The sequence below is a fragment of the Sebastes umbrosus genome, chromosome 24, assembly GCF_015220745.1.
Source record: "Sebastes umbrosus isolate fSebUmb1 chromosome 24, fSebUmb1.pri, whole genome shotgun sequence".
NCBI lineage: Eukaryota > Metazoa > Chordata > Actinopteri > Perciformes > Sebastidae > Sebastes > Sebastes umbrosus.
Genome location: NC_051292.1, coordinates 10,017,540 through 10,044,317, shown reverse-complemented (window position 1 = coordinate 10,044,317; position 26,778 = coordinate 10,017,540). Strand labels below are relative to the sequence as shown.

At 40.8% G+C, this 26,778-nt stretch overlaps 1 protein-coding gene across 1 annotated transcript in view; it reads left to right on the top strand.

The window, feature by feature from the left end:
- The window catches only part of LOC119483455 (semaphorin-5B-like), a 34,589-nt gene extending 10,295 nt beyond the window's left edge, over window positions 1-24,294 (top strand). Inside the window, exons 3-23 of the mRNA XM_037761555.1 lie at window positions 5,704-5,892; window positions 7,643-7,742; window positions 7,866-7,911; window positions 8,052-8,114; window positions 8,218-8,316; window positions 8,693-8,906; window positions 8,993-9,278; window positions 10,731-10,866; window positions 11,574-11,781; window positions 11,882-12,089; window positions 12,985-13,102; window positions 13,248-13,432; window positions 13,568-13,711; window positions 13,816-13,963; window positions 15,331-15,556; window positions 17,081-17,302; window positions 17,385-17,555; window positions 19,394-19,543; window positions 19,843-19,878; window positions 21,112-21,323; window positions 21,427-24,294. Of these exons, the coding sequence (XP_037617483.1) occupies window positions 5,748-5,892; window positions 7,643-7,742; window positions 7,866-7,911; window positions 8,052-8,114; window positions 8,218-8,316; window positions 8,693-8,906; window positions 8,993-9,278; window positions 10,731-10,866; window positions 11,574-11,781; window positions 11,882-12,089; window positions 12,985-13,102; window positions 13,248-13,432; window positions 13,568-13,711; window positions 13,816-13,963; window positions 15,331-15,556; window positions 17,081-17,302; window positions 17,385-17,555; window positions 19,394-19,543; window positions 19,843-19,878; window positions 21,112-21,323; window positions 21,427-21,588 (3,279 nt within the window). The 5' untranslated portion in view covers window positions 5,704-5,747 and the 3' untranslated portion in view covers window positions 21,589-24,294. The remainder of the gene's footprint in view (window positions 1-5,703; window positions 5,893-7,642; window positions 7,743-7,865; window positions 7,912-8,051; window positions 8,115-8,217; window positions 8,317-8,692; window positions 8,907-8,992; window positions 9,279-10,730; window positions 10,867-11,573; window positions 11,782-11,881; window positions 12,090-12,984; window positions 13,103-13,247; window positions 13,433-13,567; window positions 13,712-13,815; window positions 13,964-15,330; window positions 15,557-17,080; window positions 17,303-17,384; window positions 17,556-19,393; window positions 19,544-19,842; window positions 19,879-21,111; window positions 21,324-21,426) is intronic.
- The last annotated feature ends 2,484 nt before the right edge of the window (window positions 24,295-26,778 follow it).

The following is a 26,778-nucleotide window of genomic DNA, read 5'->3' as shown; positions in this document are numbered from 1 at the left end:
TCATCTATCACCCTCGGTAAAGAGGATTTGTCAGGATTTTAATGAAGCTCGCTTAACGTGTACACCCCGATGTCTCAGCATGCTCATTTTGTAGCCTGTGTAATCCTTAGTGGAAGTGTTATTAAGCATTTTCAAGGTCTTTTGTCGTCAGATCGCGACATATAGTTCCCCTATAATAGCTGTTTTGTGAGAAACGACTGAAGAGGTTTTACTCATCCTGACAGAATAAGAAACAGCACCTTCACAGTGTCAGCGCGGCTGCCCCTGTTGGCGCATTCAAACTTCGAGCAAGCTTAATGGTCACATTCGCCACAAAAGAGATCCATCCATGCTTTACCCTCCTCTCTCCATCGAATCAACTCATTCATATATAGGCAGCGAAGGTATCCAAGTGACACACACCATGGGAGGGCCATCCCTTTGGCTCCTGAAAGGACTGAAATGTTCTACTGCTTCAGTTTGTCTCAAGACAAAGCCAAGAGGGCTTGAATAGAAAGTTCTTGAAATGAAGAAAGGGAGGCTCACAAAAAAAAATACTCAAGGTCTGTTTTACTTTAATTTTGTAAGCTTGCTTTCAAATCGTAAGATCAGTAAGTGTCTCAAGCTTGCAGACACAAAAAAACAACCAGGAGATTTACATTTTTTTTCCTCCCAACTCTAAAGTCTAATAACCGGCTAAACTTTGTGTCAACTTTGTGTAACTACAAGAGCTGCAGGAACACTACCACTGTCCAAAACACTTGTTTTCACCGGAGGTTGCAGCTTGTTCTGCTAACCTTTGTAGGATTAACGGGAAGTTTATTTTAGTTTTTGATTCTTTGCTTTTTGCTCGTGAATCACTGGATAATTTCACATCTACGGGCGTAGATTAAAGTACTTAAATGTCACAATCTGAGGAAGAAAAATCACGATATAAAGAGGTCACAAGTAAACACAGCTTCTTTTTAAGTTGTCACAAGTAAAACAAAGGTTGGGAACAACTGATTTAAATCCAGCAAATCTGTATATTGAGAAATGATAAAGACAATTTTAATAAACTCTATATTGACGGGTACGCATAGTTTAACCTTTTCACCATACAGGGCTTATGCTGCAATCCATTGCAAGTCGGTAGTCGGGAAGACGGGAAGAGAAGGCACACTGCGTAAAACACTACATAAAATTAAAAAAAGATGAAAAGGTAATTCACTGTGTTGGGCGCCGTGTTGCCGTGACGTCAGGGTGTGTTTATGTCGTCCAACTCAGGCTAGATAAATCTCGCCCGAGTTTCCGACTCGAATGACCGCTCCGTTGTACTTTTCCGCGTCGGAGGTCATTTTTTTTCAGTGTTCCGAGCACAATGGATTGCAGCATTATATATTTATTAACTGAAGACACCGCAACAAACCACGTACTAGTGATAAATGTCAAAGTGAAATAAGAGGGCAGGTAAACTATCTATGAATGTGCACAGGTTTTAAAGAAGAAGCTGTTTATTCCTTTCAAATAGGCCACTGTTTATTACCAATGCATTTCTGCTACTAATATATTTTAACAATGAGTATATACTTTAAACATAAAGAGCAAAATTGTCAGGATCTTAGTGGAAATGATTGCAAACACAGGATCTGCTTTGAGTGTTTGTCTGTGTAGATCATGAGTAGAGCATCTTAGTTATGCAGTCTGTGTTTTCTCTCAGCGAGGTGAAGTGCTCCACGTGATGTTTCAGTGAGCTTTCACTCTCACGGGGGAATGAGATTAACCACATTGCAAACAGAGCTGCAGTAGATAAGATAAAGTATACACCTGTCATACTTTGCTTCATCGACGCAGCGCATCTTAAACTTCATGCCCGGCGGCTGCAAGAGGGTTAAAACCTTGGCAGCGTTCCTCTCTGTGTGGGGGTCACATGTTCGCTCCGTGTTCCTGCGTTTTTTTCCTCCCACAGTCCAAACACATACAGGTCACATGAATCGGAGACTCTGTGTTTCTAATCTGCTCACAGGTTGTTAAGGCTTTAATGGTGTTTTTCCAACACAGCTCAGCGACATGAATGAATGAAGGTTCTGACACGCTCATGGATCCAGGAAAACAGGCTTGAATGTTTGCCCGCCTTTACTTCCTACTTTTCCATCAACACTGTTTTTTTTTCCTACCAAATCTAAACAGTGTTTTGGCTGATTCGAAAGAAGCATTAAAGGACGACTTGGTCAACTTTATAGTGAGTATATCATCTATACCCTAGTGCTGACAACACAGACGAGCTTTTGCGGTCGTTATTTGAGACTGTCCTCATCAGAAAAAATTACAACATTAGTTGTTTGTTCAAATTCTCAAAGAAATCAGTCTGGACAAGCGACCTCTTGTGGTCATCCAAGCGATGGCTGTCCTCTCTCATAAACAAAGGTGGAAGTAACGTGATATTAAAGCGCTGCAGAAACCTCTCAGGAAGATCGGGGTAGATGGTTGGGCGTACAGCGTGTCTAAAATGTCAGACTTTATCACAGTAGACTGCTGTTTGCATGCTGTCTGCTACCAAAAGTCGATGACCGTGTTTACACCTGGCATTAAAATGCGTCTTTGGTGCTCCGATCACAAGTGGACAGCTCTGAAAAATACACGTGTAAACGACCACCAAGATGCATTTTGATCAGATCACTCAAACAACTTGCCGAGGTGATCTGGGACGCGTTTGACCACATATCTTAGTGCTAACAGGGCTCAACAGTGAGGTTTCCCAGGTTGCCATTGGACCAATTCTTGGCCTATGTAAAAAATAAGGACAGTAAAACGTGCACCTCAGTCTCTTCAGCTGTCTAAGTAGAATCAAGACAGATTGGAGGTCGTCTCTGAAAGTAGAGATGATGGACAAGCTGATTTTGTCCATGACGTCTGAAAATTTCGAAAAGCCCATAGAGATATATTTCGAGTGCATCAAACATCTTGGTTGATTTGGTTTGCCAAGGAAAAGACCCAGTCCGTATTGTTTTGATTTCTTCTTCTTCGTGTCTATTTGCATATAGAGCGAGGAAGTGAGATCCGATCACAAGTGGTCACTGGGGACGCATGTTGAGGTGTGAACTGACGTACTTAGAGCTGTCCACTTGTGATGGGATCACCCAAGACGCATGTTAGTACCGGGTGTAAACAGGGCCTATGTTTCTTTTAACAATGACTATGATCTTTCTCTAACCTTAACAAAGTGCTTTTAATTGATTAAACGTAACCAAACCTTAACAGAGGTGGTGGATCTAAAAAAAAACGATCGGAGGGCACTGACAAACAACCTTATTAAAATAAGCATGCAGTCCTTGCCCTTTAAGTTAAAGCTGATCACAGAGTGAGAATCTGCATCCGAACATTTCCTCCTGCCCCTGAAGAATCTGACTGACGTCTGCTGCTGCTCCCCCTCATTGTGCTGAATAGACGAGAACCCAGAACACTAGGCCTCTCACTGGCCGGCCTTAGCACCGTGAGAGGAGCATGGCCACATAACAAAAGCGGGGCCAGCGGTGAAGGCTCTGCTCCTGTCGCTTCATTAAGCAGCAATGTCAGACCCAGCAGGTTGAAAAACCTCTGCCTCCGCACACATTCAGTCCTCCTGGTGAGCAATAGACAGGCAGACATTCACCGCCTCCATTCTCCAGAGCAGAGCTGCTATGAAACTGGTCTAAGGGTTAAAGGAGAGTGGGAGAAGCGGTAATGCTTTAGATTAAAGTCCACAACCTACGGATATAAAACATCCCTGTTTCACTCAATGACTTCTACAGGCTTGATCATTTCTAACGTGCATTAAAAAAAATCAGATTAACTGAAAATGCATGGCTAGACACTGAGGTACCACCAAAAATCTCATGCTGCTACACACCAGTCTGATCGATACTACCTCGAGTCCAGACGAGTGGGAGGAGGAAGAGCTCTTTCTGGTACATCTGACAAGTGATATTTACATGTGTATCTCTGGTCCCTGCTTGTTCCACTTAGGTCTCGACATGGCAATAGGATTGGAGTCAGCAGTGCAGGTTGCTGGAAGAGGATTTAGGTGGAGGTTCGGGCTGCAGCTGTCTTATCAGAATCTGCAGGTGGAGGCGGTAGTGCGGCTCGGGGTGAAGCTACCTGGCAGAATCTCTAGGTAGAGCCGGCAGTGCAGGTGGATGTTAAGGGCTGTAGGTGGAGGTTCAGGGTACAGCTGTCTGCAGGACACTGGCTGAGGCTGGAGGTGGAGGTGGAGGTGGTGTATATAGATGTATATATAGTATATCTGTATCGTAGGCTTAACTACTAAATTCAAGTAGACTACTTCAGAGTTGTACTTTTACATGGCTACATTTACAAAGCTATCAATGTATCCCAGCTGATGTCTGGGTGATATTTGTAATATAAATTATTTTATTAGATGGGCTGTATAGAAAAATATTAACATATATAATATATAATTAACATATAAAAACAAAAGTTTAACAAAATTAAACAAAAGAGTAAATAAATAAGGGAATTGATACGAAGGTAAATAAATAAAGAAGCAAATTAAAACATAAAAATCAATTTATTTCACATTTTATCAATTAATTAATGGCTACATTTATTTTTAATATTATTTTCGCTACACTATATGACATATATATATTTTTTTATTTTTTTTTGAGTCATTTATTTATTTATTAATATTTTTTTTATTTTGGCAGGTTTCATCCTCCATACCGAGCAGCACTGCTACATTATTAATAACTTCACCACAATACAATACATAGAAAACACATTTAAAGTGTTCAAATTTCACATTTTTCATGATAGAAGTTAGTTGTGTTGCTCTCGTCAGTCTCTGAGTCTTTAGGTCTCATCAGCATGTTGCGTTGTCTTCCTTCCCACGAAAAAAGACATGGCTGGGATAGGGGGTGTCAAACCCCCGCTGTGTTTATCTCATACTAAAAATAACTGTAAAATGTTCATATGCTGTAATCGTCCTTTTGACCTGGATGTCCGTATGTTCACACAGTGGTGAGGAAAGAGCTCCATTTGTCAGCTGTACTCTACCTGTTGGCCTCATTGTTGGAGTTATTTGGCATCACTGAGGGAACTTCTCACATTACTTTCTCAGCTCTTCACTGCACGTTGTTTGACATTATTACAAAATGCTGTAAGTAAGTCCACAAAGGTCAACAGGTGCTGGCATCGGTGCGCACGCAGCATACAGCCTAGATCATAATTCTTAGCATTTCGCGCCTTTGCTGCGACCCCTGTGCCTATGATCATTATCTTCAGATCATCATCTCTGAACAGATTTGATGTACTGTACATAAATGGATTTTGATGTTGACACAAAGACCCTTCATGTGGCTCACAGTTCAGAGTTCACCCCCCTCTCCTGTTTGGCTCAGGTCCAGGTTCGTCCCTGAATAGGTCTCCTCAGTCACAAAGATCTCTGCTGATGGCACCCTCGGCTTGAGAGTCGGCATTAGAGAGATTGGCGGCTCTGGCCTTTTGAGGTGAATTAGCCATGACCGAGTCCTGCTGACAGTACTGAGGGCCGGGACACCCAGAGCAGACAGACAGAGCCACCGCTGGGCTGGGGGGGGGACTGGCAAAACTAATTCAGACGGATGGACAGGCGGACGGAGAGCAAAGAAGGGTGTGCAGAAGTGTAAAGCACATATGGATGACAAATACAGATGTGTTTGATTCTTGTGGTCTTGTGCTTATAAGATGTCTCCTCCGTTCCAACAGGTGTTTCCTGAGGACCTGATAGAAGACTGGATGTGGTTGTAGCCATGGTTACGTCAGGGTGGGGGGCGTGGGCCCTCTCCCCCTGTGGCCTCGTGCTGGTCATCTGTTCGTCTGTGTGTCTGTCCCAGCAGCTTCACATCAAACCAGCAGACTGTAGTAGGAAGGAGCATCCTGTCGTCTCCTACCAAGGTGGGTCCATCAGAACCCGTCCTTCTTCCAGGACACGTCCACATCTGTCTCTCAACCTCTGGTCGCTATCATCGGCTATAGCGAACACAAGTCAAAAGCCTCGGTCCTGATCGGTTCACACAGCGTACTGTGGGAACAAAGGGCTGCAACTAACGATTACTCTAGTGGGAACACGTGTCCACATTCAAGTTATGTGGCCTAACATCCATTGCCGATACCGGATTTTTGGTTATCTATAGCAGCGTTATCTTTGTGTCTGATTCATGCTTTGTTGGTCTGGAAGCTGATTTGTAAACATTTCACCCAACTATATAATATGTAACATTTATTCTAGTAGCAACATCATTTGAAATAATTAGCTCGTTAAACAATTGTAAATCCATTTCATGGTTTATATCTGATTTATGAAACCTCATACAGACATTAATAATAATAATAATAATACACTTTATTTATGTAGCACCTTTCAAAGTGCTTTATTGTGAAAACAAAACACATTTGAAACACAAGGAGAATGAAATGTACTAAAAGCCAAGAACTAAACACATAAAAACCCAGAGAGTAACCCTGACTGTAAAGACTCTGTCACTATTGTATATATATCTAGACCTTGGAACCGCAAGGAATGATGCATCCAAGGATGTCAGGGTGCGGGAAGGGACATAATGCAATAAGAGATCTGATAAATAACTTGGGGTGTAATCAGTGATATTTTAAGATCAATTCTAAAGGCAACAGGTATCCAGTGTACCTGTTACATGAGATTAATAAAGAATAAGTATTACAAATATAGATATAGTAAAAGCGTGGTGGTGTTAAAAGCTCTCAGGTGGCATTTTAAAGAGTTTATCTTGCGCTTCAAGGCTCAATATTGAAAATATTTCTGAACAATGCTAGGACATTTGAACAGACATAAAGGTTTATACAAGTGTTTTTAATGCCTACAGTATGGCCTCATTAAATGTTCTTCTTCAGCTGTCTGTGAAAGGGCCTCTGATGATATTATCTTTGACAGGATGTCAGCTTCCATTCAGCTCAAAGTGTTGGACTGGCAAACCGTGCTGTTTTTGTTTTGGATACATTTTGTCCCACATTAAGCTGCTAAGGCCGTCCGATAAAAAGAAGCAGCATTGATTTAGACACCAGTAATTTGCTCTGAAACACGGTGGGAAGGATTCATTTGTTGCACTTTATGGGGTTTGTTCACACACACCACCCAAATGTAAAACAGCCAGCGGCTTGTTTATTGTTCAGTCTGGATGGAGGCTTTAAATCAAGACCATTTAATTTAATCTATTATAATAATAAACGTTATTTATACAGCACCTCTCATAAACAAAGTCGTAACGTGCTTACAAGGTAAAAAAAAAAAATGCAAATAAATAAAGCAAATAAAATACGGAGAATGAAATCAAAATGTAGATTGGACTTGTGCTCGCTTCTATTAATATTGTGATGATTTCAACCATCACTGACCACAAGAAAAATCAAACGAAATATGAGTATCACTCAAGCATCATTTAGTTTTTTACAACAAAGGGCTCATGGGAGGTTGCGGAGCTGTCAGACTGCAGGTGATTCACTGGAGAGAAATGTGACACATCAGTAAAAACACTGAGGGCTTAACTGGAGCTGTGAGCCAGCTACCATTTGGTGGAGAAATGGTTCCCATGCACTTCATATTGTGGCTCTGCACTACTCATTCCCCCTCTTACATGTCTCCCCGTCCTGTTGTTCTCCCTCTGTGCAGCGTTGAGGCCGTGGATGTCGGAGTTCTCCCATCCAGGAGTGAAGGATTTCTCCCAGCTGGCTCTGGACCTGAGCAGAAACCAGCTCATTGTGGGAGCGAGGTGACGAATAAATAACACTGAAAGCAGACAAAACTCATATATTCCTTGAATTTGTGTATTAAATGCTCTGCGGTGTGTGCGCTTCTGCTGCTTCACCTCTAACATTAAATATCTCTTTTACAGAAACTTCGTCTTCAGACTGAGTCTGAGCAACGCCTCGCTCATACAGGTAACGTCAGCCAGGCTTATGTTAGAGAATATGTGACGTGTTTTTAGTTCAATTCATTTTCTTATAACATGTTGCAGGAGATGCTGTTCATGTTCATTTATTCATAAGCAAACCAAACTATTTCTGTTTTTGTTCCCCAGGCGACAGAATGGGCGCCCGACGAAGACACAAGGCGCTCATGTCAGAGCAAGGGGAAGTCTGAGGTAGCGTGTTGTGTGTCATATAATACAGAATCTCTTTGTTCACTCTGTTCAAAATGTGGTCAACTAAAACAACAGAGCTGAGTTGTGGCGTGTTTGTGTGCAGGAGGAGTGTCAAAACTACATCCGGGTTCTGTTGATAAGTGGGAGGACGCTCTTCACGTGCGGGACCAACGCTTTCACCCCCGTCTGCATAACCAGGCAGGTTGGTACAACAGTTCATCATCATGAGAGCTGAACCAGCATTTGAGCTCCATAAATAACTTTTTTAACTGATTAACTTTCTGGAATAAACGATTAATTCAATATCATCAATTAATATCAGCGTTTCAGCCCTATTAAGGAGGCTCTTCTTTGCATGGATGCTCCGAAAATAATTGGTTTTGTTGGCATTTTGATCCCAAAAAGTATTAATATAAATGATAGATTTTTATGAAGACACCCTCCACCAACACAAAAATTAAGTAAATGAATCTTTTGTGCAAACCAAATATTAAAACAGAAGCAGCAGATTCTCTTTTTCCTTCTAATTATTTGTTCATTTGTTGTGAATTCAGTTGTTTTCTTTCCCACTCTGTCAGATTGGTAACATCAGTCATGTGTTGGACACGGTGAACGGCGTTGCCCGGTGCCCCTATGACCCGCGCCACAACTCCACCGCCATGGTGACAGAGAGGGGCGAGCTGTACGCTGCTACGGTGATCGACTTCTCGGGACGTGACCCCGTCATCTACAGGAGCCTGGGGAACATCCCGCCGCTGCGTACCGCCCAGTACAACTCCAAATGGCTCAACGGTAAACAAAGCAGCACACATGTCTCTGTTTATGGGTGTCATATAATTACATATCTTTACTCTCCTCCCTCTCATGTGTCTTTTTAGAGCCTAATTTCGTGTCTGTTTATGAGATCGGTCGGTTCGCCTACTTCTTCCTGAGAGAAACCGCGGTTGAGAACGACTGTGGGAAGATCGTGTTCTCTCGCGTGGCCCGGGTCTGCAAGAACGACATGGGTGGACGTTTCCTTCTGGAGGACACCTGGACCACCTTCATGAAGGCCCGACTCAACTGCTCACGCTCGGGAGAAATCCCCTTTTACTACAACGAGCTGCAGAGCACCTTTTACCTCCCAGAGCAGGACCTGATCTACGGCATCTTCACCACCAATGTGTGAGTAACATTCATTAATAACAGAGTGAAGCATCCTTGAAAACATCACAGGAACTCTCCAAGCCCAGTGTAATAATCCTACACTCATACATACTGAGGAGATATGTGCTAAAACCTGCTCCTAGGACCAGTTCAGACTCCTTGTACCAATCACATACAGTACAAGGCTGTGATTTGGTTATGAGGCACTGATAGACTGGGACCATCTATGGGAAAAAAAAATTACACACCATACATCAAATCATAAATGCATTATATTCACTCCAAATCAGACGACACTTTAAAGGTTTTGTCTAGATTTTAATTGATAGAAATGATCAATAATCCCTCCAAAATACCACATTAAGACACCAAGACCTTGAGGAACACCATAGAAAAAGTCATGCTGTGATTTGGTATCAAAAACTTTTGTCATTTGGAGATTTCTGCAAGAATTGCATTTTTCAGCGATTAGATGGCGAGCACTTCTGTTGTGTAAACTGCTCAGAAACCCTAGAATGCTCTAGGTCTGTAGTTTGTGGCCGTAAAGTTTCATGAGGCTGTGATTATCCTAGAGGTCACCACAGCTCATTTTATACAGGGAGGTCAAGTTTACAAAAATGGTCTCACTACAATGAAATGTCTCCTATGGCTACTAACATCATCACACATGAATACAGTTGGGCTCATTGGATCCACAAGAGTCTCAGCTTCACAGTGATACCCAATTTATGCAATTCTAAGACTGTTTAGGGACCCCAGTATACAGAAATATTCAAACACACCATTTTAGAATAGGAGACAATAAGACATTTATACTGCATTCAAACTGCATGTGATTATCATAAAGTGGGCATGTCTGTAAAGGGGAGACTCGTGGGTACCCATAGAACCCATTTTCATTCACATATCTTGAGGTCAGAGGTCAAGGGACCCCTGTGAGAAATGGCCATGACAGTTTTTCCTGCCAAAAGTTAACCTTTTTAGGGTTGTCTAGCCATGACATGGTTTGTACCAATTAATTCCTTCTTCTAGCTCTAAAACTGAGCCCTTCTACAGCCTCTGAAAGACAGTAAAGTCGGTCGAGGACGCCGACGCCCTCAAGGAGTATGCCTGTAAATATTGTATATGGAAACAACCGATTCTTTATGTCCCTTGGTTCAAATCTATTATTTTGAATTGGCTTGATAACTTTTTTCTGACCTGTAAGTCTGTTAACTTTCAATCACTGTTTATGTATAAAAAGACCCACTTTTACAATATTCCTTCAGTAAAATTACAGTCATTTCAACAAAAAGTATTCATTATACAGAGTGACCCATTTCAAAATGTTATGCATTAATGCGTAAGCAGCTTTTTGGTGTTTTAGCTGGTTGAGATGGAGCTGATTATAATCACTTTATACAGTATACTGTTGGGTTGCTTTCTGTCTTGCTGAGATCTGACTGTGATCCCATCCTCCTCCTCCTTCAGGAACAGTATATCAGCTTCTGCCGTCTGTGCCTTCAATCTGAGCTCCATCACGCAGGCCTTCAACGGGCCCTTTCGCTACCAGGAGAACCCCCGCACCGCCTGGCTCTCCACCCCAAACCCCATACCCAATTTCCAGGTAATTCACACATTTAAACACACTGGATCCACATAGCCGTTCGTCTCTGACGACATGGTGTTGATAGATGTGAAAATGTGTCATTCCATAATTTCCCAGCCTTCCTTTCCCCCAAGATGTTTTCAAAAGACCGACACTCATTTCATCTTGGTGCGCCGAGCACAGAGATAGCTTTCTGCAGCATAGCACAAAGAAAAGTCTAGCTCAGCTCCATCGGATATACCTCCAACAATAAGTGCTTGGCAAGTTTCCGTATGCATATATGAAATGCTGCCCAAATCGGCATCACAGTGACATTTCAATTTATGTAATCTCTGCATTTCATATGCATTAGTTTTATTTTTAATTTCAGATTTGCATTTATTTAACATATACTTCTGTCAGTAATGGTCTCTGCAGCTCATATTGATCATTCTCCTGGAAGAAAGTTTGACTTTAAATGGATAGTTCGGGTGTTTTGAAGTGGGGTTGTATGAGGTACTTATCCATAATTACCTCATACAACCCCTCGTCAAAAACACCTGAACTATCCCTTTAAGCAAAACAGCAAGAAAGTAAAACTAAAGACTAAAGAATGAGAAAGTAAAACTAAAAACATTCATGAAGGCTCTGTTGCAAAGCAAAGCTCAAAAGGAGTGTTTTGTTGAAAAGAAACCTCCAGACTTAAAACCAGCCTACGTTCTAAACACGTGACACTAATCCCTCAGTGCGGCACGCTGGAGGAGGGAGGCCCCGGTGGGAACCTGACAGAGCGCAGCCTCCAGGACGCTCAGCGACTCTTCCTCATGAACGACGTGGTCCAGCCGGTCACCATCAACCCTCTGCTCACTCAGGACAACCTGCGCTTCTCCAAGCTGGTGGTGGACATCGTGCAGGGCCGAGACGCCCTCTACCACGTCATGTACATCGGAACTGGTGAGCGAAACGGCAAAAGACAATTATATTGCTGATTTAAAATGAATTGTAATAAAATTAGATGAAGAGACTTTTCTCCTTGTTCATCTTGTCTCATCAGAGTACGGCACCATCCTGAAGGCTCTCTCCACGACCAATAAAAGCCTTCAAGGCTGCTACCTTGAGGAGCTCAGGCTCTTACCTCCGGGGCAAATCGGACCAATCAAGAGCCTTCAAATCCTCCACAGTGACAGATCTTTGATTGTTGGGCTTGATGACAGACTGGTGAAGATCCCACTAGAGCGCTGCTCCAGCTATCCAGCTGAACGGTACGATTCGTCCGATAGACCCTCAAAAGTGCAGCATTAAATAGGATTTTTCTGAAAATTGAGTGTGGATTTCAGATAATGAGAAGCAGATTTATAGACTTTTAGTTTTGTTTTATAAGTGATCAGAAGAGAAGGAAACTAGTAACATAGGATTATAACAACATTGATATGATTCAATATAGATAATAGGGCTTTTAATTGAATAAAATAATTAATCAGATGATTGTCCATAGTTAATCGCAAATTAATTGCACATTTTTCTGTTCAATATGTACCTTAAAGGGAGACAAACATGCTTGTTTATGCAAATTTATGTATATATTTATCATTGGATATCAATTAACAACACCCATAGAACCCATTTTCATTCATATATCTTGAGGTCAGAGGTCAAGGGACCCCTTTGAAAATGGCCATGACAGTTTTTCCTCGCCTAAATTTAGCGCAAGTTTGGAGTATCTTCACTCCAGTTTAAAAACTGAGTCCACTACAACCTCTGAAAGATCGATTAATGTGATAAAGAAATTAGCGGCGTTAAAAGCAAATGTAAATCCAATTCTTGCAGTCGATCATTTAGCGCCATCAAAGAGACAAACAGGTCTTGGTGGCCAAGTCTGAAAGGCCCGCAATAAACGCTGACAAAGATGATTATATTAAGAGCCCCGTTTATTTTAAAGGAAGTGCTTTTGAACTGTCAGTCCATATTTTGGCAAGACAAAAGCAGACATTACAGAAGTCCTTTAATACAGGGAAAGCAATTCTGATCTTAAAACGTCCTGCTGGCTGTCCACTGTAGAAATATGCAAACTACTCGAGATTTTGATTTAACAAAAAATAAATTTTTATAATTCTGCAACTGCAACAATGACTGACTGGTTGTCTGTGCTCGTATTAGTCAGTGCATGGAAGCTCGGGACCCTTACTGCGGCTGGGATCACAAACAGAAGCGCTGCAGCACCATCGAGGAGAGCTCCAACATGAACCAGTGGACCCAGAACATCACTGAGTGCCCAGTAAGACACACACATAGTTAGTCTGGTGCATTAGTCTTTACTGTATATAAATGCTTAGCTTTTTATCAAGAGCTCCTCTCTGACAAATGTGACGTATCCTTGTGCGTATGACGTGGACTTTAATCCCCTTAAATCCTCTCTGGAGGTGAGGAACCTGACGCAGGATGGCGGTTTTGGTTCCTGGGCGCCGTGGCAGCCTTGCAACCACGATGACGGCGAGGGCTCCGTCAGCAGCTGCGTGTGTCGGGCCCGCTCGTGCGACGGACCTCTGGCCCGATGTGGTGGCGTCGAATGCAAAGGCCCGACCATCCAGGTGGCAAACTGTTCCAGGTACAGTCTCTTTCTGCAGATTCATTACGTCACAAAGGCCTAATACATCTGAAAATAGTTAAAGCAATACAATCTTGTCATTAAAGTTTAAAGTAACTAGTAACTGTACATGGATATATGGATTCTGTTCGTCAGGAATGGCGGCTGGACTCCCTGGTCTTCGTGGGGCCAGTGCAGCAGCAGCTGTGGTATCGGATTTGAAGTGAGGCAGCGGTCCTGCAACAACCCCTCGCCTCGCCACGGTGGTCGAATCTGCGTCGGCCAGGGCCGAGAGGAGAGGTGAGAAGGAATATGTAGAAAAAGGTAGAAATGTTCTCAACTACGATAGAAACATACAGGACAGAGGTGAAATAGGAACGACCTCCGTGTCTCTGTGTTTCCAGGCTGTGCAATGAGAAGAAGCCCTGTCCCCTGCCAGTGTTGTGGACAGCATGGGGCCCCTGGGCTCACTGCAGTGCTGAGTGTGGAGGGGGGGTCCACTCCAGGACCAGGACCTGTGAGAACGGCGACAGCTGTCCTGGATGTTCCCTGGTACTGTAGTGCTTGTTTATTCAAGAAATTAGGATAAAGGTGCTTAGAAAGACGCTGAATTTATTGGCTTTAACTACAAAGATAGACCTCATCGGCAAAATGAAATACCATCTATTTTTGTGATATTAGGCAATATTGTTGAGTTTCCTCTTTGCGAAATGCTCTGGTAAGCAGTGATGCAAGCGTATATATCTAGGGCTTTTATTGTGAAAGGTAAGAACTGGTAGAGTAAAGCGGTGATATGCTGCCAACGTGGGAGCAATAAGTGTATTTCCCCAAATCAATACTTACAAAGTACTTTGTGGCCATGTGTTGTGATGCTCTGCTCACATTAAATATATTACTTTTGTGCCACAACTCATGGATTTGTCACTATCGCGCTGCTTTCTCTCCTCTCGTCCGTCTGCCATTTTTCCTTCAGCGCAACGCATGCAGGTATATAGTGCTCGGTTAGTGACCATCGTTGTCCATTACTTTTCACAATGCATTGTGGGATACTTTGAGTCCACTATATAGGGTGTAATAATTCTCACTATACATTCAGACAGCACTACAAAATGGTGAAGCCACTATATAGTCCACTATATAGTGAGTAGTGAGTGACACAGCCATGGCCTTTTCAAACAGTATATATTAATTTAGTCACATTTATTTAAAGCAACCACACCTCTCATTCATGTTTATCTGCAGAGAAGAAATTATTTACTTTTTTTATTTATTAATTAATTAATTAATTTATTTATTTATTTTTAAGTTATATTTGGATTAATAGATGCTTATGGCTTTACTTGCTAGAGGGTGGATTATTGGTTAATTCATGATTAATCCCCTGAGAGCATGAATGTAACCGGCTGGATTATGGGATTTTTTCCCTTTTTTTCTCTCTAATTTTTTGGCCGTTGTTGGCCCCCATAGGGGGCAGAGTGCCACAGCTACTGGTGAGAAGCTTCACAGCGAGGGTGTGACGCACTTAGAGGTTTACTCTGCCCTTCCTCACAGGAGCCCCAATCAACAGGTTGCGGTTGCTATTGCTGCAAAAAGAACATGATCCCTCACTGGCTTCCCACCTATAAATAATGCCAATTGTGTGTCTGCAGCGAGGTGCAGCCTTCCTTAAGCTTTGCCTCGTCACAGCCACCAGAAGAGTTTACGTAGTGCCATTAAACACAGTAATTAGCTGTATAATAGAGTCCCTGCAGAAATGTATGGAAGGCAGCAGCGTGTCTCTGCAAGCTGTTTATAATGAATTACTGAAACAGTGGGATCCTGTGGCTTTGGGAGACAAAGAAAACCTGCAGCAGAACAGACAGAAGTGGCTGTTTTCTTCTGCATTATTGGTGATACGTTTCCCCCATCCTGTTTTCCAGGAGTATAAGGCGTGTAATCTCGAGGCTTGCCCTGAGGTGCGCCGCAACACCCCCTGGACCCCCTGGATGCCGGTCAACGTCAGTCAAGACGGGTCGAGGCAAGAGCAGAGATTCAGGTACACCTGCCGGGCGCTGCTCCCCGACCCCCAGCAGCTCCAGCTGGGCAAGAAGAAGATGGAGACCCGGTTCTGCCCCAACGACGGGTCTGGAGCCTGCCAGACTGACTGTGAGTACTGATGGAAACGCCAGCTTTACACCTCTTTACACTCTCGCTTCTTGCTCTGCAGTCTTTGCAAAATCACACCTCTTCTTGTCACTTGCCAGCAGGTGTTCTTGATGGTTACCATGGAAACACAGCTGGTGTGGTCATTACCTGCTAGACTGCAGGTATATAGCCAGATGCCACCTTAACCTGGGGGCAAATTATAGGTTTGAATCAGTCTTTATTTTTGGATTCCACCAGTCTAAAAACTGGTCTAACTCCACAGAACAGTTTAATAAAACCAGTATCTGTAAAAACCTGCTGAGTTGAACTGCATCTGATTGGGCTTTAAAGAGTGCCGCTGGTGGCGGAGCTCCCAGTTTGCCACAATAAACACAGCTGGTCTCATCAAACGCAGGATGTAGCCAAACTGTATGCAGACATCAATCAGCAGATTGATTAAACATCATTGAGCCGTCATGGGGGAAGCACATGTCCATGGCTTTTCCTTTCAAGGAATCTTTTTCATACAAAAACAAAAAATATAAAATCACATCAGTTTAGGTATTTACTCCAAAATATGTAAAGAATTTAATTTTATTGTTTCACTGTAGCTGCTCTCGTCCTGAAATATTTCTGCTGTCCCCATTGAACGCCTCAGGAAGTGCTCCTCATTCATATGGAAATGGTTTCTGATTGTGATTGTGTGTGTGTGTGGCGGATGTAACAGAAAACTAGTTCATTTTTTCAACGCGGCCCAGATTACACCTCGCTAATTAATGTTTCATAACAGGCTGTCTGTCTGCTGAGTCTGGCAATAAAAAGATAAAATCCTGCAGTTCATGTTTGAAGTGTAGATTTAGAACAATTCACTCATTCAGCAGCAGCGGATCAGAAGATGTTGGGATCAACTTTCACTCATTTTTTTTGAATGAAAATGGTTTCAGTCTTTCTTTTCTCTATCTCACTGCTCCAGTGCATTGCTAAATCACTATTTATGGTGCATTTTAAAGGTCCCATATTGTAAAAAGTGAGATTTTCATGCCTTTTTTATTTATAAACCAGGTTAAAGTGTTGTATAAATACTGTGAAAGTATCGAAACGCTCAATCCGTGGAGAAATACACACAGCCCATAGTCAACAACTGTGTCTTTGAAACAAGCCATCAGGATTTCTGTCCATTTGTGAGGTCACAAATATACAATATTTAGACCATTTCACAGATTTAAACATAAACATTTTAAATGGGTCCCAGTTTATTTCCGGTTGCAGTGTACGTGAATGTCTTCAGCTGACAGGAAGTACACATGGACCCAAGCTGTTGCCTAGCAGCGCGATTCCATTGAAATGAGCTAAAACGGAGCGTTTCAGACGGAGGGTAAATACAGGCATATTCAGGCCGACAGTATGAAGAAAATAAAGTTTTTTTTAACATTACGCCATGTAAACATGTTCTAGTAGAAACACAAAATACAAGTATGAACCTGAAAATAAACATCATATGGGACCTTTAAAGGCCAATAAAATGTGTTTTCTGTGTATTTCCAGCTCTGGTTGAAGACTTGGTGAAGACCAGTGGGCGAACTCTGTCCCAGCCTCAAGGTGTGCGCTGGGGATCATGGGAAACGTGGTCCAGCTGTTCTCAGCAGTGTTCCAGAGGCTTCAGAACCCGGAAACGTAGCTGCTCGACCGCGGAGGGCAGGACGAACCCCAGCGCCTGCGTGGGATCCCCGGTGGAGTATCAGGACTGCAACACTCAACCGTGCCCAGGTAACAGGGAGGTTTCTGGCTGGCAGTGGAGCTGCAATAGCCGAAGATGAGCAATAAAGTGTATGATGTGTGTGTGTTCCAGTGAGTGGAGCCTGGACTTGCTGGTCCTCCTGGTCCCACTGCTCAGCCAGCTGTGGAGGCGGACACTACCAGCGGACTCGGACGTGCAGCAACCCGCCTCCTGCCAGCGGAGGAGACATCTGTATCGGCCTGCACACTGAGGAGGCGCTCTGTAGCACACACGCATGTGAAGGTAAATCAGCAGGTTGTTATGTAAAACCAGCTAGATCATTTTCTTTTTCTGCTGTTTTGTAACTTTGTTTCCAAAAGTGCTCCACAAGTTTATTGTCATCCATCATAATTGTTACACCGTAAATATAAACTCCCTAGATTCTCCCCGTCTCCCTCGGTTGAATAATGGTGTTTGTATGGACACTGATGGGAAATCTCCTCCACACAGCAAGTGGTGAATCAATATTTGGGTTGAGGTTGTTGGAGCCTGTCCCAGCATGCTTTGGATGAAAGTCAGAAAATAAACAGAAAAAAAATCTGTTCAAATTTGACCGTTGACATGCACGTTTATCCCCCCTTGGTCTTTCAAAAGAGGAAGAGACATGGAAAGCAAATTGGTGTCATCAACTTCTCATCTATTCTAAGCTTTTGTTCAATAAACAAAGGAGCCAGACTGAACTGTGACTGGCTGTTGACTGATGGTGACCGTTGCGCTGCGGCCAACATTTCTCAACCTGCACACTTGGTAACCGTCAACACGGTTTCTGTGGTCATTTCCACAGGAGATAAACGGACTTCTGGTGGTTTGTTTCAAGATATCTCATCAAATACTTTAATGTAGATTAAAAAAAACACCTTTCACAGACAGCAGATATGGATGGGGTCTACTCTGGTTACATAATTCAATTACATATTAGTGAAATAGCTTCTTTTAATTTTTATTTTCTTTTGAAGTGGAGATATTTAATATAGTTTGGTAGTGATATGCTGATGCTGCAGCTATACAACAGGAAATATAATAAGAAGATAAGGATGCGGAAGCATCAGCGTTTACTGCATGTTATATTTGACAAACTTTTCTACCTTTTTTACAATGTATGGTATTTCTATTTTGGCTTTCTTTATTGTGCAGTTTTTAAAAAAAGTTTAAAAACAGGTTGGATACACATTTATTGACACAGAATTAGACGATTAATTTGAATTAGTTTCAAATGTTTTTATTGTGAAGCATCATTTTTCCAAGATAGCAAAACAGTATTGCCATGCTTCTTTTCCATGTAAATATATAAACAAACATAATGTCTAAAGACAAAAGAAGAACACTCTTCAAAAAATAAATAAATAAAATACATAATTATGTTTATTTATTTTGCACAAATTAAGACTACACAAATATGACAAAAACAAAATATACAGTGCAGGAAGGGGCATAAAACTGGGCTTATTTGAAGCCTCCAACTAAATAGTATTAGACTACATAATAGTGATGACAAACAATGAGAACAAGATATATATAATAACAACAATAACAATAAAAATATTTTTAAAAAGACAAGAAATGTGTGTGATATACATAAGTGAATGTGCATGTGTGTGTATGAGTGTGAGGGGGATATTGGTTTAAACATCTACATCAACATACATAAATACATAATTAAAAAGGGAAAATAAATAAATACGGAATAATATAATTGAAATATATATAAAAATGTTAATATAAAACTAATAATAAAACAATAATTATAATACTAAATAATTAAAAATAAAAAATTAATGAAAAAACGTAATAATAATAATGACAACAGTAATAATGAAAATAATGTTATTACTTTGTCTACAAAATGTTCTAACATATAACATATCAAGGAAAAACACAAGACCTCCACCTCCTCTTGTCCAGCCCATCTCCACCCCCACTTCACTTTGTGTCCAAAACAAATCAGCTTCCTGGATTTACAGCAAAGCAACGGCCAACAACACAATGCAATCAAGTCGTTTTTCACAATTGTAAACTAATTGGCAGAAAACCAACTATTGTTCTGTGTTTCTCATTATTTCTGTCCTGTCTTTGGTCATCAGATTGGGGTGAATGGACGGAGTGGGGGGACTGCGACGACGAGGGTCTGCAGCGTCGCTCTCGTCGCTGTGGCGAGGACCAGGCGCCCGAGGCCGGTCTCTGCCAGGGTAACATCAACCAGTCCAGGACCTGCCAGCCTCACGAGGTGCCGGGTAAGCACATGCTCTTGTTAATAAATTGCTGGAGCAAATTTGCTGCGTCTAGTAAATTGCTGCAGACTGTCAGCTGGAAAAATCCAGTTTGTGTTATACAAAAGTTTAATCAGACACAGTAAATGCTGACTTGTTCACTCTGTAGAAATGAAAAAGATGAATTAATGGAGATGTCAGCATTCTGCCTACTTCGAGAACAGTGAAGCCTTTGTCATTTTTTGTTGTTTGATCTTTTGAAACTGTAGTGATTTTACTTCACTACATTGATGTTTTTTTTCCGTCTGTCTGTCTCTCTCCAGTTATTTTACCCGGACAGGAGGACCAGAGCTGTGGAAGTGAGTGAGAAACAACTGATGAGTCTCTCTGTTCGTTCTCCCTAAATAATGATGCTTTGTTCCCAGCTCACACACCTCCTCAATTCTGCCGGGGTTTTATGCATTCACTCTCCTCTCGCATTCGCAGTAAATCAATGTCACTTTGCTTAAATTGCAGTCTCTGTAACAATAATGACTTTGTGGCGCTGCGACGTGTTCAAAGTTACAAAGTTATTGGCTTTTGTTTGTGACTTTTTCCCAATGTGACAAGGGACTTGGCAGCGTGTCGGGTTGACATTGGTCTTTTGATAAAGTTAGATTGCAGCTAGATGGTGACATCAAGACCAAGTATGATGGAGGTTCCAACTAGTATTTGTATAGCAGCATATCATACAAAAGCAGTTCAAAGTGTTGTTAAGAGTTTAATAGTTTATATAATAAAAGATCAATACTTGACGTCCGTGTATCGATACAATATTGCCGTGCAAAATATCGCGATACTATGCCGTATCGATTTTTTCCCCCACCCCTAACAAACGCAGTGTGTTCATTTAAGAAAATGTGCGAGTGAAAAGGAAGACCTTTAGTGTCTAAGGTCAGCAGGCATGCTGTTCCATTCTCTAGGTGCATAAATACTGAAAGCCATCTCACCGGACTTAGAAAGTGCTTTAGGCACAGGGAGGAGATTTCCACCTTCATGACCTGAGAGATCTGCTGGGGTTTAAACTGACAGCATGTCTGAGCAGCAAGTGCTTCGTCAGCCAAAAGGAGGATTTTGAATTGTCGGAAAATAACAAGTTACCAATGAAGTTTTTGGGAGGACTGGAGCTATATGGTCTGATCTTTTTGTCCTGGTTAGAACTCGTGCAGCTGAGTTCTGGATAAGTTGTCATCTATTGATTGTGAATAATCTAGCCATCTCATAACAAACGCAAGTCTGTTAGTCTGTCCTTACCATTTACTGGCTGGACTGCAATGATAGTTGATGATGGTTCCCCAAGGATGGTTCCTAATAATATTCTTGACATCTGACCACCGAACTTTTGTCAAGAGCCGCCATCTGACAGAAGTTTCCCTCAACTTGATATTTACTGTTGATATTTCCCAGAGGAATTACAATGTTCCCCCCTCCTGAATGTACCATCGGTCCACAATGTCCACTTCCGCTGTACACCAGAAATATAAAAACCCAAAGGGAGGATTGGCATGTGTCTCATCCTCTCTCTCTCTGCCTTCTCCCCCGTCTGTTCCCAGCCTTTACTTTGTTCCAGTTAGTAGCCGTGGGCTCAGCCAGTTTCTTTGCAGCGGCTTTACTGTCAGCGCTGGCCTACACCTACTGCCACCAGCTGAACCGACCGTCGGCAGAGTCAGCGGTCATCCACCCGAGCACACCCAACCACCTCACCTACAACAAGCAGGGCAACGCCACGCCAAAGAATGAGAAGTACATCCCCATGGAGTTTAAGGTGGGCTGGGTCAATAGTCTCTACAGTATACTCTACTTAAAGGTGATCATTTTTGTGCTTTTATCTGAGGATAAAAAACGTTCTTTATGTCTCCACACTATAGACGCTAAACAAGAACAATCTCCACGTGAACGACGAGACGTGCAACCACTTCTCGTCCCCGCTGCCCTCCAGCAACATGTTCTCCACCACCTACTACCCTCCCAGCCTGAGCAAGTACGACTTCCACCCAGACTCCCCCTGCAGGACCTACATGCACAGCTGAGAGGAGGCGAGTCCAGGCTCTTTAAATCAAACCCAACCCCTCTTTACTCGTCAACATTTTGGATTCCGCTTGTTGGTCAAGATCGAAGTAAAACACCAAAATCATTCTCACGTTTTCAGTCAAATTTGTAGATCTGTTAATGAGATCTTTAAAAAAGCTCGGTTCACCCAAATGATATCTTTTTATGACGTCTTGCCATGCAGATCGTTTCGGTTTTATTTGCCCAGGTGTTGAGATATCTGAATTTAGTTTATGGTGCCAACAGAGACTTTCCTTTACATCATGCACAGTTATTATATGTGCAGATTTTCATTTACGAGTTGCTACAGCATGCAAAGAACTTTAAGGTTTAGAGCATGCACCATGTGCACCATAAACAACCAATCCCCACAAGTTGATGCTAAAGTTTGTGTAATATTCTACAAAATAAGGCGTGAAAGTAGGATCAAGTTGAACAAAGTCTACAGGAGGTATCATTTGTACGGGCTTAAATATTCATAGACATTAGTGCTAAAGTGTCCTTTTAGTTTTCCACATTTTTTTCAAATACCTGTATTTAAACACTTGCAAAGTCTCCGGTGAAAAGCTGGCAGTGTTCTCGCCCATTCTTGTTCAAAAGGTTGCTTCTTTTGTTTGAGGCAGAAGAAGAATCATCAACAAGGAGCTGCGTGTAGTCAGGTCTACCACAGTCCTTGTTGTTTTCGCCAACGCTAGAGGTATGCAGCAGCCTTCACCTCTCTGTGTTTTTATTCGTTCTCTAAATGAAACCAGCACCTACTGTACAGGTGTTCCTCTTCCTTCAGCCACCCTGAGGTGCTCTGTTTGTGCTCAGGGCAGCGTGAGAGCAGGTTAGGACCCAGAGGCCTTCAGGTAGACCTCTTGGACAATGTGTGTGCCTGGATTTCCACTGGACTGATTTGTTTTTTCAGCAGGTGGGTTCAGAGGACTCAGTAATACTGTAAAATATTCTTTCTTGGACACGTAAGTGTGGGTTGCCATCAGTACAGACTGATATCTGTGCTTAAAAGCAGACAAATGAAATGACTTTGTAAGAAAACCCACACTTTCATCCTTCACTGTGTGCGACTGAAGCAAAGAAATGAACTGATTTCTGGCTTATTTGCTTTAATTTTTCATGTTTAGCAGAATCCACAACTGAAAACAACGCAGAAGAGGACTTTTCTGACACCTCACTATGTGCTGTACATTGTTAAAAATGAAACTTTTCTGCAGATTGTATGAATTATTTTAGGTGTTGTTCACAGATGTCACTATTTGTATCTGCTGAAAATTACTTTTTTTGTCAGTCACACTTTTGGGATGATAATACATTAAGGTTATTGTTAATAATAAATCACCAAATATAATACAGCTATACCTGTATTTTCCAGAGCCTCTCACCAGAGCATGAACACACCATAAATCAGCCACAAACTTTCGGCTGCAGCGCCGCGCAGCAAAAAGGTTACTCAACGATGTGTATAACTGTGATGGATTAACTTGCTCAAGCAAGTCACTACATTTTGTCTTTATAGTGTACTGAAATGAATGGGAAACAATGGCTGCCCAAAGGCAGGGAAAACATCTAAAAGACTTTTGTATGTAGAAAAATGTTCTGCAGCAATGTAATAAGTTATAACTTTGAGTTTTTTTTATTTGATAAATATGCTAAACACTGTTTTTCTTACATTTCTGAATGCAAATAATAATGTGCAAATTTGGAGAGAACATTATTTTGTCTCTCGCAGTCCAAAAACATGCAGGTTAAGGTGAACTCTAAATTGCCCATAGATGTGAATGTGAATGGCTGCCTGTCTATTTGTGAGGTAACATTACTGGTGCTTGTATAAATGTGTTTATTATGGAGGCATTATGCTTGCAAATGTTACATGCTCGCCGTGATTTTCAAATTCGGTAATGCCTTCCCCTTTAGAGATCAGAAATCAGAATAAGAAGTTTCCTGGAAAAAAACAATGTAGTTTGGTACAAAATATGGAAATGTCCTTGAAAGAAACGCTTCATTTAAAGCATTTTTTTCTTTTTTATTTGAATCTTTATTTTCCATATATGCTGAATATGCTATATAGATAAATTTGACATTTTTGCATGATCAGCTAACCTGCTGTACACTACACACTCCCTGTAATTAGTACCAAATTATATAGATTTTTACAGGAAATGCCTTGAAATTACATCAAATAAAACATTTTCACAAGCTCTACTGGTAAAAAAAAAAGCCCAAAGTAGTAGGCTATTAAAACAGGACAGTATTGCTAATATTTAAGTTACTCCGTGCTGTAAAATGTATATTGAATATCTTGTGTTTCTAAATTGTAAATACCAAGAAATGAATTCAGGTGTTTCTCACCATTTGCAGTGTTATGTAGCATGAAACAAACAGCCCTGATGATAATAATAATAATAATAATGTCTTCACGTTTGGGTGCTTGTGACTGCATGCACTGGCACTCTCACATCAATATACAGTACATGTTTGTGTGTATTTGGCCTATAGACAATGGAAAGGTTGTGTTTTGTATTTAAAGACCTTCGTCAATGGATCCGTTAATAGTTTTGCGCCCAAAAGACACTTCTGCTGTTATAATATGATTGATGTGAATTTGACTTAACACTGCCTTTTGGACACTGTGAACTTTTGGTACTCTATATTTTTGTATAATGTACACTGTAAAAAAAAAAAAAAAAGATGAATAAATACATTTTGGTGCCAATATGTTGGGTATCCATGCTAAAAAGCTTAACCGTGATCTTTAAAAAAATAATACAAAGTGCTTTTTTCACACCTCAACCAGTCACTAGCTTTACCAAGAAATGCTGTATATATATATTTTGGTATTTTTAATCACAAATAGTGGAATTCTGAAAAGCATTGAAAAGCTGCACATTAACTTAACTAACTTAATAATCTTTGCATTAAAGATTTTAGACTACTTATAGTGTGTAAAAGCATGTAAAAGCAAGACAAAGTATGTTACTTGGTGACATCACCACGTTACGGAATAAGAGGCGGGACTTCAATGAAGGCATTTCAGGCAGTTCAGGAGCAGTGTTTCTCCCTTTGGCGTGAACTTTGGGCTTTGTAACTTTGCAGACCTTTTACATGCACAAAAAACGATATAACACACTAAAGGAAAGTGAAAAAGCACAAAAGCATAACTGGTCCTCTTTAAGTGGTTTGACTGATGCACAAGCAGGAAGACAAGGGTTACAAGGTGCTCTTTTTAGTGACTTCACTCCCTCAGCTTCCCCTCGTGTCTTTAATTATTGACGTCGCTTGAGAGAAGACAGGCGTGCAGGCAAGTCCTCAGGTCTCCTCTATATGGTGATTATGTTTCTATTTTTCATGTGGGCAGGTCAAGAGAATATGAATAATAGAAGCACCTGGTGGAGGGAAGGGCAGATTTAATAGTCTTTAGATGTAACCAGAAAAATAAAGTTACCTGTGCAGTTATTTTTTTATTAATTTAAATGAGTTAATCAGTTGTTTGGGCTGGGATTGGAGGGGAAAGAGCATTCATGCCCATATGGAAATGTTATATATGACATATATGCCCCTATATCAAGAATGATCTAGCCATATATGTTACATATAACACGATATATTGTCACATACATCGTCTGGATATATGAAGATATAGGTTTATAACATATATGAAATATCCATAGTAAAATTTGTATGTACATATATTCAAAATATCTATATGATTAATTTGTATATGGTATATGTTGCGACCATATATGTAATCAATATATAGGTTTCATATATAGTTTGTACATATATGTACATGTATGTTTTCTTTAATATACTATGCATAAATGTGTCATTTGTATATTACACATATATACAAATACACATATGTTTATAAATATTATTAGATATTATGTATATAAATAATTATATACGCAGAATATTAAAAACATGTATTTTAAATACATATACAGTATGTCAATATATGAAATTGTTCCAATTTCTAATAGGTTTCATATATAGTTTGTACATATATGTACATATATTTTTTTTTACTTCATATGTACATAATAATCTATGCATGTATGTGTAATTTATATATTACACACATATACAAATACATATGTGTAAATAGTTATATATGTGACATATATGTTAAAAACACACATTATACATACATCAACATACATATTTGTAGGTGTTAACATATACGTCAATATATGAAATTGTTCCAATTTTTTATATATAGTTTGTACATATATGTACATATATTTTTTTTACTTTATATGTACATAATATACATAAACAGACATATCTGTTTGTATAATTGTTCCAATTTCTAATAGGTTTCATAGTTTGTACATATTTCATTTATGCTTTTTCTTTATACATATATTTCATATATGGAAATTCAATATATGTACATATATTACACTTCCGTATGGGTGGAGCCCATATGCACATGATGTACAGATGTTGCATTAATGGTCTCAGACTAGGTGGGATTTCAGAGCTTCAGTCAGATGTTTTACTTGTTCACTGTTCATTTACTGACAGTGAGATAAAAGCCACTGCAAAGGCTCAGGTCTTGGAAATCCTGCTTTCCACGGTGGAGGCTGTAATCCTGTTTGTGTGGTTCAACAGGGCTGCCTGATCACGACACACATTTTAATAATAAAAAACAGTGTCTACCCATCTTCTGCCAAATATTTAAAACCAGTTAGTTCTCACATCATTGCTCTGAACAGACTGCACTCCAGTGTTTATCATTCACAGTCCAGTGAGCAGCATCTGAGAGTTTAATCTGCTGGTAAAACCACTGGGTCACTTGGGCACTATATTCATTTATTTATTCATCTGAATGTCTTTTTTCCCTCCCATTTGGCAACTGGATCAAATTGGAGCAAAAGTCTATAGATATTACACAGAAGATGCAACAATCCCCTTCAAATCTGACTCCTGGGTGTGTTTCCTATCTTAATTCCTACCCATTCTTAACCTCGTACCTAAACATAATGCTGTACCATAACCATTTCTCCTGTATATTTCCGTCTGGACCAAAGTGGACTGAGCGACCACGCTGCTATAGCATGTCTAAAAAGAAAGAAAACAACTTAATCCTCCCACTTTAAACAGAATTAATCCACCACATCCACTCTTAGAAGATTTGTCTGATCAAAGTGTCTCCGAACACATGAAGA